This window comes from Octopus bimaculoides, chromosome 14, assembly GCF_001194135.2.
Source record: "Octopus bimaculoides isolate UCB-OBI-ISO-001 chromosome 14, ASM119413v2, whole genome shotgun sequence".
Taxonomy (NCBI): domain Eukaryota; kingdom Metazoa; phylum Mollusca; class Cephalopoda; order Octopoda; family Octopodidae; genus Octopus; species Octopus bimaculoides.
The window spans coordinates 58,944,492-58,955,288 of record NC_068994.1 but is presented as its reverse complement, the minus strand read 5'-3'; the positions used below and the strand labels follow the sequence as shown (position 1 = coordinate 58,955,288).

At 39.5% G+C, this 10,797-nt stretch overlaps 1 protein-coding gene across 1 annotated transcript in view; it reads right to left on the bottom strand.

The window, feature by feature from the left end:
- The window catches only part of LOC106875544 (WD repeat-containing protein 6), a 26,028-nt gene that overhangs the window by 9,600 nt on the left and 5,631 nt on the right, over nucleotides 1–10,797 (bottom strand). Inside the window, exons 7-17 of the mRNA XM_052972878.1 lie at nucleotides 10,412–10,530; nucleotides 10,066–10,225; nucleotides 9,054–9,287; nucleotides 7,618–7,680; nucleotides 7,195–7,242; nucleotides 6,495–6,602; nucleotides 5,227–5,309; nucleotides 4,445–4,599; nucleotides 3,513–3,658; nucleotides 2,220–2,405; nucleotides 890–1,051 (exon numbers count right to left, since the gene is read on the bottom strand). Coding sequence (XP_052828838.1) covers nucleotides 890–1,051; nucleotides 2,220–2,405; nucleotides 3,513–3,658; nucleotides 4,445–4,599; nucleotides 5,227–5,309; nucleotides 6,495–6,602; nucleotides 7,195–7,242; nucleotides 7,618–7,680; nucleotides 9,054–9,287; nucleotides 10,066–10,225; nucleotides 10,412–10,530 — 1,464 coding nt within the window. The remainder of the gene's footprint in view (nucleotides 1–889; nucleotides 1,052–2,219; nucleotides 2,406–3,512; nucleotides 3,659–4,444; nucleotides 4,600–5,226; nucleotides 5,310–6,494; nucleotides 6,603–7,194; nucleotides 7,243–7,617; nucleotides 7,681–9,053; nucleotides 9,288–10,065; nucleotides 10,226–10,411; nucleotides 10,531–10,797) is intronic.

The following is a 10,797-nucleotide window of genomic DNA, read 5'->3' as shown; positions in this document are numbered from 1 at the left end:
GTGTGTGAAAGATTAGCTCAGCAACAACAATAACAACCATCACCATAACAACAACAACAACAACAACAACCACACCAGGCACAAAACTGTAACAGTTTCTAAATAATCACTCCACTGGCTATAAAATAAATCAAATTCATCTTAATCACATTTTATAATGTAGTCCTAGATACATTATGCCTGAATAAAAGACAGGATAGTCACCAATGGAATGGTTTTGATCATAGGTCTGCTGGATCAAGATTGACCCAGGGCTAAACAGCAATTGTCTTTCAAAAAAACAAACTGCATAACAAAGAGAGTGCAACATAGCTTTCACTGCAAACTGCAGCAGTGAAGGATATGCACAATCGCATGCATATCATGTCTTTCACTGATTCATCATCATAATCATTTAACGTCTGTTGTCCATGCTGGTATGGGTTGGATGGTTTGACAGGGGCTGGCAAAGCTGGAAGGCTGCCCTGGGCACCATTTGTCTGCTTTGGCAAGGTTTCTATGCTTGGATGCCCTTCCTATCACCAACCACTTTACAGATTGCTTTTTACATGGCACCAGCACCCAACACTGTAGGTATATAATAAATCCCTGCATGTGAGAGTCCATAGTATGACCACCTCTGGCTAAGCAGAGGAGGGCCATCCCTGGAAGTCCATGTCTGTTGTTTATATCTCTGCGATAGTTCTGTTAGATCCTGACAATGATGGAATCTTTATGTGATTGGTCAAGCTTCTAGAAACAGTAGCCAAATCTACTGTTTTACCAAAGTAAAAATTCAGAAAAAAACAGATGGGATGGCCATGGGTGGAATGTGTGTCATCATAAATCTGCTGAATCAGAGTTGACTTACATCCACCCATGATCACCCACCATTGACAACAATACCAACCTTATTATTATTCACAAGTTTCAAAGAGCCGTCCTCTGTCACCGTGTATTGCCGATAATGTCCATCTCTACCAGCCGTGTACAGATAGTTGTTATGGTAACATACATCAGTGACACCTGCCTTGCCATGAAGTTTTGGAAAACACTGTTCAGGGTGGCAAAGCTGGGTAAAAGAAACGGGTACAGGGTTACTGAATTGAAATTTGCTGGTTGATATTTATTCTCCCTCTTATTACTACCATCACCACCACCACCTACACCATTTCCCTGCCAGTGACATTGATATAGTACCAGTAATACACTGGTATCAATCCAACCACCTGACTTCTCTCTCCTACAAGTCTCTAGGAAACTACGGAGACAGTTATTTACATTTATTGCTGTTGTTGTTGTGCAATCAATGGCAGAGTCTTTGGACATTCTGTTTTGCCCTTATGCTAATGAGGTCGACTGGGTGATCAATAGATACCAGTTATATATCTGTGTCAATATAATTAGCAGGCAGAACCATTAGCATGTCAGGCAATGCATTGCGGGTATTTCATCCATTTTTATGTTCTGCATTCAAACTTCACAGGGGTCAACTTTGTTGTCAATGAAATAAGGATCAGTTGATCATTGGGGTAGATTCAGTCAATTTAACCCTCCTGAAAAATGTCAAGCCTTGTGTTTTATTACCAGAACGGATTGTGTACTGACAGAATTATTAGCACGCTGGGCAAAATGCTTAGTGGCATTTCATCCGCCCTTAGGTTCTGAGTTCAAATCCTGCTGAGGTCAACTTTGCCTTTCATCCTTTCAGGGTCAATAAATTAAGTACCAGTGAAAGACTGGAGTTGATGTAATCGACTGGTCCCCTCCTGCAAAATTTCACGCCTTGTGCCTTTAGTAGAAAGGATTAAAGCCGGGCGAAATGCTTAACAGTATTTCGTCTGCCGCTACGTTCTGAGTTCAAATTCCGCCGAGGTCGACTTTGCCTTTCATCTTTTCGGGGTCGATAAATTAAGTACCAGATTCATACTGGGGTCGATCTAATCGACTGCCCCACCCCTCTCCCAAAATTTCGGGCCTTGTGCCTAAAGGAGAAATTATTATTATTACATATAAGAGTGGTGGATTGACAGAACTATGAGAACAATGGACAAAATACTATGAGGTATTGCCTTCGGTAAATCTCACTAAGGTCAGCTTTACCTTTGATCCTTTGGGGGAGGGGAGTCAACAAAATAAAATGCCAGTCAAGTACTGGGGGTCACTTTAATCACCTCAAAATTGTCAGCCTAAAGAGAAAGAGAGAGCAAAGAGAGATTGAGAAGGGAGAGAAGCCTTACCTCATCAGTAGATTTCCCAAAGGGATACACATAGAGGGAGCCACTGCGATCACCACAAACCATTTGGAGATCTCCTGGAAGTAAACAGGCAGCAGTAACCCACCGATGTTTGCTGGGAGGAAGGCAAAATACGAGTAACTTGGCCAGTGTTGGCATCGGACTGCTTCTGTGGAGTTTCCAGACGGACTGGAGAGACACGAGAAAAGAGAATACCGTGACATTATAGGGGACAAGGATATAAACTTTGATTTTTAATAGGTCCTGGCAGATAGGGACATGAATGTGCTAATTGCTAATGCAAAGGTGCATGGCTTGTGGTTAGGGGATTCGGCTCACAATCATTAGGTTGTGAGTCCGATTCCCAGTGGTCTATGTCACTCCAGTCCACTCAGCTGGCAAAAATGAGTTGTCTTGAGTTCGTATGGTAGTTGTAAATGAAGGTTACTGTCATGCCTGCTGTGTCCTTTGTTTTCCAGTCTTTCATGAAAAACATGTCTGGCCATGGGAAAATATTATTTTCCTTGGAAACAGGTGAGTGTTGGTGACAGGAAAGGCATTCAACCATTGAAAAATCAGCCTCAGCAAACTCGATCCAACCCATACTAGCATGGAAGAGTGGACATTAAAACAATGATGATGCTGAACAAACAGCCCTTCAGAAAAAGCCTGTCCAAACAATATTGCTGTGATTTTGAGTGTAGTGTTACAGTGTTGAATGCATATAGGACTTCAATGTAGTTGTCATCTGCCCATCGTTCTCCTTCAGTTTTGTTTTTCATTTGGGCAGCGACATTTAGAGATGGGCCTCTCTGTTCAAGTTTTTGACAAGACACCGTCTCTGGATGTGTGCTAAGGCCTCTTTCATATCGTGGTTGCCTGAGGCTCACAGATCGAAATTCACCTCTTTTTTTCCTTGACCGTTCTGTTAGAGAGCATAAATGAATTTTTCCTCTGTTTCAAATGAAACATGTTGAATTTTTCAATTTCATAATTTTATTTATTTAAAAAATTTTAATTGCTAGCAAGAATATAATATTTGGACTTGCAACCCTAATACACTAACTAGCTTATTAAAGGTTTACAAGTCAATGCTGTGCCTTATTTTTGTGTTAGTTCTGCAAACTCTTGAAATATGCATCTACACTCATCACCTATTTTGTTCTGTCTTTGGTCACATTGTCTACATAGACATATTCATAGATGGATTGTCTTAACTTGCAGTGTTGGCTCTTAATTTTATAGAAAAACTGTAGAAATAAACTTAAAAGAATTTTAAAAAACATAAATACAAACCAGTGTGCCACTGTGTTCGGAGACCAAAATCTGGGTGTCCGTCAACCAATGGATGCTGTAGATCTTTCCAACAACTGAGATATGGATTGGTTTTGAAGTTAGGAAATTGGTATTGCAGTGACACAATTGTTTAGGGTCTAGGTCACCTGTCAAAAACACAGAAAGAGATGAAAGAAGAGGATTCGTTATTATGGCAGATCTTCAACACTGGAATCTGTTCAGAATTCAATGATTCTTCTTGTTTTGTCTTCAATGTTTAGCTGTTATTTCTGGCCAGAAATACAGCATTTTTTCATAAAAAGTAAAAGTTTAGATATTGACAATTCTAAAAGTGTTTGCAATTGGTATGGGATGGGTGTGAGAATTCAGTGCAGATGGGAAGGACATGTTGTTTGAATGAAAGATGACTGCATTCAAAAAGGTTTTTGTATCGCCAACAAATGGAGGGAAACCAAGGTAAAGGAAGACCTATCCTTAGGTATAAGGATAAGATTGATGGGAAAGTCATTGCCAAGATTGATCTGCATGGCAGCACAAAATGTGTCATGATGCATCGAAACAATTTGAATTCAAGAAACAGAACAATAACAGAATTATATCCTGAAATCAACAGACACATTTGCCCAATCCCAGGCAAAATCAAAATCCTCAATGTCCCCATTGTGACTTCATAGCAAAATCCATCCCTCAACTCAAATTACATTAACGCATCCATCACAAATGGATGTCGCTTCTTTTATTTAAATTTTTTGTTATCCTTTCCTTGAAACATTCATACGTTGAAATTCATGGAAGTGACCATCAATATTATTAAGGAACACCAAAGTTCAAAGGACGAAACTCCCCACCACAAATTACAAACCTCCAGACCATACCCATCACCCCAAAACCGAGTATTTAAAAGAGGAAGGCAGAGAGAAGAGGATACTTACCTGTGGGTAAGATGACCACCACAGAACCATAGAGGTTTCCCATCACAATCGACTGAGTGTCATGTGACACTGCCAAGCAAGAATAAGAGAGAAATGTGTCATCACCTCCAATGACCCTCCACTTGAGATGGGACAGGCAATACATGAAGAGTAACCTAAAGGGAGAGAGAGAGAAAGAGTGAGAGAGGGAGCTAGAGTTGATAGAGAAGGACAGAGAAAACAATGTTAAAATGTAATCTTATTGATTATAGGTTCAAACATCAGTGAAAACATTGAATTGAATGTTGTAGGGCTCATCCTTAGATAAGGGACCAAACTTCAGCTGGTCACTGACACACACACACCCACACATCATCATCATATGTTCTGTGTTCAAATCCCATTCCAGTTAACTTTGTCTTCCATTCTTTCTGGAGTCAGTAAATGTCTCCATTCGCACATTAAGATGGTGGAAATGTTCCATGGTAGAGACAAGAATATGTGATTCACTGATTCATTCAGGCTTTAGATATTATCATCATTATGCTGTTGTGGGTTAGGTGGTTTGATTGGAGCTGGGAAGCCAGGGGGCTGCACCCAGCTCTAATGTCTACTTTGGCATGGTTTCCACAACTGGATACCTTTCCTAATTACTTCGTTTATTAGTTCTTTTGAAAGCTTGAAAGAATGATGTCTGATTGGTTAAACTCTCTTCCTCTCTCACACACACACACAGCACTCCTGAGAAAAAACAATAAAGTAATAAGCAAAAACAAGACAAGAAGAGTAACAAGTTGACTTACCCACTGTTGGCATTGATTAAAACTGTGTTGAAGTTTAGATAAGTTACAGAACGTGGAAAGTCTTCTTGGTTGCTTGTGTGTGGCTGTAGAAGTATAAACACATCATATCATTCTGGCAAAAACAAAGTGAAGAATGAAGTTTAAATAAGAAAATTTTAAACCATTCCAGTATAATCTCGGTTGTAACCCAACTATTTTTATTTGGCTAGTAATGTTACAGGGTAGAATTTGAACACATTTCAAGGTCCTGGTAGACTTACTTTTTCCTATTATCAAATGGCTTATATCTGTACATATCTACTACGATTGATTACTCGAAGATGATAATTCCGTTTTTAGAGTTTTTAAATCTCCTGGACTGACACACAGTGCCACCTGCGCTGGGGCAGTGAAGCAGACTGGCAGCCACAGGAGTTTCAAGTTCCTCCACGTAATTTCTCTGGATTAAAAGAGGTGCTGGAAGATTGGTGGTTAGGGTTACCTGTACACATATATATATATGCTGAAAAGATCCTGGCTTTAAGGGTATCGTGAAAGGCCTGGTTGGAGGCCCAACATTCAGAGTTCTTTTACAAGGCTTAGAAAAACTGAAGGACCGTTGCAAAAAGTGTGTGAATCTGAGAGGGGAATATATTGAATAAAATCATAATTAACTGATCCTCTTGCATTTTCTTTTTCCCAAAGCCAGGAACTTTTCAGCACTCTATAGTATTTATCTATCTGTGTGTGATATGTGTGTGTGTGTGTGTATGAGAGAAAGAGACAAATATCTGTGTGTGTGAGTGTGTGTGATAGGCATAGGTATGGCAGTGTGTTTAACTCTTTAGCATTTAAACTGGCCAGATCTGGCTTTTCACACATACTCTGCAATGTCATTCTAAAAATAAACAATTACATCTTCAAAAATCTCTAAATTACGAGATTAGCCATGATTGATTCAAAGCAATATGAATAAATAAGCTTTACATTTGACAGAGGAATCTGAATTCTAAATGGTTAAGAAGTTTACTTCTGCAATCCCATGGTTTTGGAGTTGTTCCTGCCATGTGGCAAATGACTCCTTCCACAGACCTTGGCAGATGGAAACTGTATGGAAGCTCATTCTTTCTGGGAAACGAGTACGGACTGATGACAAGAAGGCATCAGGCTGCAGAACCCTACCTCACAATATTTTGTCCAGTATGAAAAATAACCCCAAAAAAACAGGCATAAAAATGAGGCAGACAGGCAAGTAGATATGTATGTATAAATCATAAAAATCACATTACCAAGATAGACTTGTCCAATTTCAGGTGTGTCTTGCTAATAGTTTTACAATTTTCTTCCACATTTCCAATGTTCCAAACCCGAATGCTGCAATCACCTCCACCTGTTACCTGGGAATGGAATCCAACATGACATACATTAATATTGTTATTATCTCAGAAGAAATGACACCAACAGGGATCCTCTATGTGATCATTCAACTTGCTAGAAACAACAGCCAAATCTCTTGCTCAAACTACCTTAAAAACTGAAGACTACATTGGATCCCCCTCCCCTCTCCAGATCCAATACTAAATATTCCACTCCATCCTGCCTAGAATTGTCACCCACTGAAATTCCTTTCCTTCCTACCAACATCCATCAGCCCTTTTCCTGCCGATGAAACAGTTTTACCATATGGTGCCTATTTACAGCTAAGTGGACTGTACCTGCCGCATGGTATGGTCCCCCCCCATACCGTACTGTTTCCCTCACAACTCATCAACCCTTCCCCAGACACCTTAACCATTTCCATTCCATGATTGTGAAGTTTTTGGAATTCTCCACTGACCAACATAAATTTCTCCCACATATTTTGATAGAGAAATGTTCTTATTGACCATGTCCCATAGCAATTTGTTTAGTGCAGGAGGGTCTCGAAGACTGTAGGCACTGTCCCCGTCCTCCTCCTAACTAAACCCTTAATAAGAAGGGTTTACTCACTGCAATAGTTTCTTCTTCATTTATGGCCAGGCTCCAGATACTCTTGCCCTGAAATACAACATCTACACACATTATACAGACATACACATGTAAATGTATAATAGACACATACAGAAAGCAACAATATCTCTAAAAAAAAAGTAATAGGGTGGCTATATTATTATTAATATAATATTATATTATCCTTCAAATCACACCTAATCCAACCAATAAAGTGCTGGTGGTGGTGGTGGTAGCAGAAGTGACAATGATGGTAATAACATTATGGAGTGTGAAGTGGTGGTGGTGGTGGTAGGAGGTTAGGGTTATAGCATGAAGTGTTAGAGATGGTTGTATGAAAGGACAGAAAACAGAAGAAAATCAAAGAATAGAAGAGACCAAGCTGAAGTCTTGAGGATGTCATCTATGTGACCTTTGACCCACCTTATGACCTTTGAATTTTTGAATTATTTGACCTTCTGCATTCCAAATACAACAAACTGCATCCTGGGAAAAGAGGACAGAAATGAAACAGCACTATTAAAGAGAATTTTGCAAAATCAATTTAGTTCTGTCAATACTACTGTTGTTAAAGAACAGTGGTTTCTTACTACTGGCGCCAGTTGTGAGAAGCCACTGGGAATGGGTAATGATGTATAAGGACAACAGCAAAAACAAACAATAATCATGTGATGGAAAAAAGCTGTGCGGCCACAAGATGGGCAGATATGGGCTAATGCAAAGACCAATGAAAATGTAGGATGGAAATGAAAACGGGACAAATAGAAAGTCAGAATGAAAGATGAAGAAAACAAATGATGTAGAAAAAAAAAAAGGAGCAGAGAGAAACTAGACCAAGACAGCCATCACTTCACCATTGGCTCCATCAGATTTTCTACACCATTTGTTTTCTTCATCTTTCGTTCTATTTGTCCCTTTCTTGTTTCCATCGTATAGGACACTTTCATTGTCCTTTGTATTACCCCATATTTGTCCATCTTGTGGCCACACAGCCTTTTTTTTTTTTGTTGTGTATGTATAATTATTTTATGTTGTCATGTTTGTTTCTACCACTGTCCTGTATGTCATTAGCTATTCCCAGTGGTTTCTCACCACCAAAAGTGAACAATATCATTGTTAAAGGCACGAAATTGTTAGGATCTTTTGGACGTTGACTGATGAGGAATTAGCTACAAGTTTTTCGTTTGTTATGTTTTTAAATTTTTGGAATATATATGATGGCCGTCCACTCGTGACCGAGGAAGACCATTGCTGACCTTTAGAAACATTGCGCGCTCTAGGACTAGCTTATAATTTGCATTTGCGGCTCCGTTGGTGATTAATGAGCCCTGCTCTTGACAAGCATACATAACTGCAAACATTGCAAACCAAGCTTTCCCCATTCACTATACGAGCCATGCACTTTCGAGCAGCACGCTTAAGTTCTTCATGAAGAATACGTGCTCTCTCAAAGGTGTCGACCCCCTCCTTAACCTGCTTCTTCCATCTGTGGTGATGGCAGGCATTGCTCTTCCAGTCAGTCTCCTGCATATCACAGGCCTTTAATGAGGACTTGACACAGTCCTTAAATTGCAGCCTTAGATTCTGCTAGGGTCTCTTTCCATTCACAAGTTCCCCGTATAGCATCTGCTTAGGGAATATATATATATATATATATATACATACACACACACACACACATACATTCATGGTTTGTTTTTAATGTTGCTATGGATTTGAAGGTTTGCTTTACAGTTATCATTACTGACCTGGGTGTTCTGATATCATGCATGCGAGGCCCAGCATCCTGAAATCTAGTCAGATAGAGTTATAGGCCCTTGCTTAAGAACAGCTCAGTAAAGCTAGACAAAACAACGTACTTCTCCAATACTTATGATTCCAGTTGTCAACAGTCGAGCCCTCCATACTCTTGCTGAGTGACCATACAATACATGGACAATTTCACTGGTGGCCATCGCCCAGTCTTCAGGCCAAATAGATTCAGGAGCATTCTTCCCTTGGAATGTGAGCTTCCATACTCGGATACTTCGGTCATCCGAAACACTGCACATCAGTTGTTGGCGCTGATGGTAATGGATTGAGAAAATCACTCCCTGAATAGAAGAAATATAAAGAAAATTGAAGTTTCATAAAGGGAAGGGAATAGTTCTCTATACGTTTGAATATCTCTAGGGAGAGGGTGAAATCGTTAGAAAAAGGGACCATTTGAGATTCATGACTGGAAAAACAAAAAAAAAAAAAAAATCAACCTTCGACTGAATAACATTGGATATGAATAGAAATAGAAAGCAACAATATCTGGATGAGTCATACTAGGAGTATGATCGGCAAAGTGAATATAAGTATTGATAAAGTGTCAAGCATTAAATGTAGGAGCTTAGTGAGAGGACAAAAGTTCAATCCTTGGGTCAGGTAATAAACACTGGCTCAAGCAGAACAAGTGGGCAACACCACATGTTGGAGAATGGTCTTGCTATGGTCAACTCTAAAAGAACAACCAAACTCCATGGATTTATTAATTGGTTTGGTTCCAAGTTCCAAGAATATTATCGAATATGACAGATACCAATAAAAGGGGCCAGAGGGTAAAATGACTGAAATAGTGTAATTAACAAGGAAGACGAGACTAATTTGATTCTATCAGGGTTTAATATTGCATAGAACACCATTCAGCAAACAAGTACTTTGGTATATGTGTGGGGTGAGGGAAGGAAGGAAGGAGAGAGAGAGAAAGAGAGGGGGGGAAGTAGAGAAAATGTGAAGAAAACAAGTCTAGAGTAAGGTGGAAGGCAGAGATGTAGAGTGGAGAGAGTAGTGGTAGGCAGGGTGAGGAGGAGGAAGTGGAAGTTCGAAGCAAAAGAACCAACTCACCTGATGTCCTGTGAAGTATTGCAATGGTTTACTGAAGGTTTGACCAGAGTGGTCACCTGTGGTGTTGACCACAGGTGACCACACTACAACCTGGTTGAACACCGTACCAGAAGCTAACAGGAGCTGGTTCCAACTGACTCCAATAAAATGTGCAGAGTATCTGGTTAACGAGTTAAAGATTGCAGAGATGTTGTTTAACCCCAGGTCAGCCCCGGTCGGGTGTAATTTGAAGGAGAGAAGGTTGAGAGAGATGTGATGTCATTGTAATTGGGTTTATGATGATGACATTACTAAGGGTGAGTGGGTACAGTCAGAAGAGAGAGAGAGAGAAGCAATGAAAGGATACAGAATACATTGTTCCTGACAGTGAACATAATTAAGCAGTTGGTCAGCCGTCCAATTCCATTGAACAATGACATTGTGGCCCAATGTAATGGCAAGATTCCTGTTTGGACATTGGTCAGTCTGGAAACAAGATGGAGATAGAGGCTATAAAACATAGAAGCAAAATAACAATTTCGAAAACTGTAAAGATATATTTATAGAAATTAATTTCAGAGTATTTAGATAATTATTATTCAATTAAACATTAGATAATTATCATTCAATTATTAAATTAAAAATCAGATAATCATTATTCAATTATTAAATTAAAAATTATGTGTTGGGTGTGTACATCAAATGATGGGGTTAAAAGTTAATAATGTTCCTCATACATTTGTCAGCCATCGA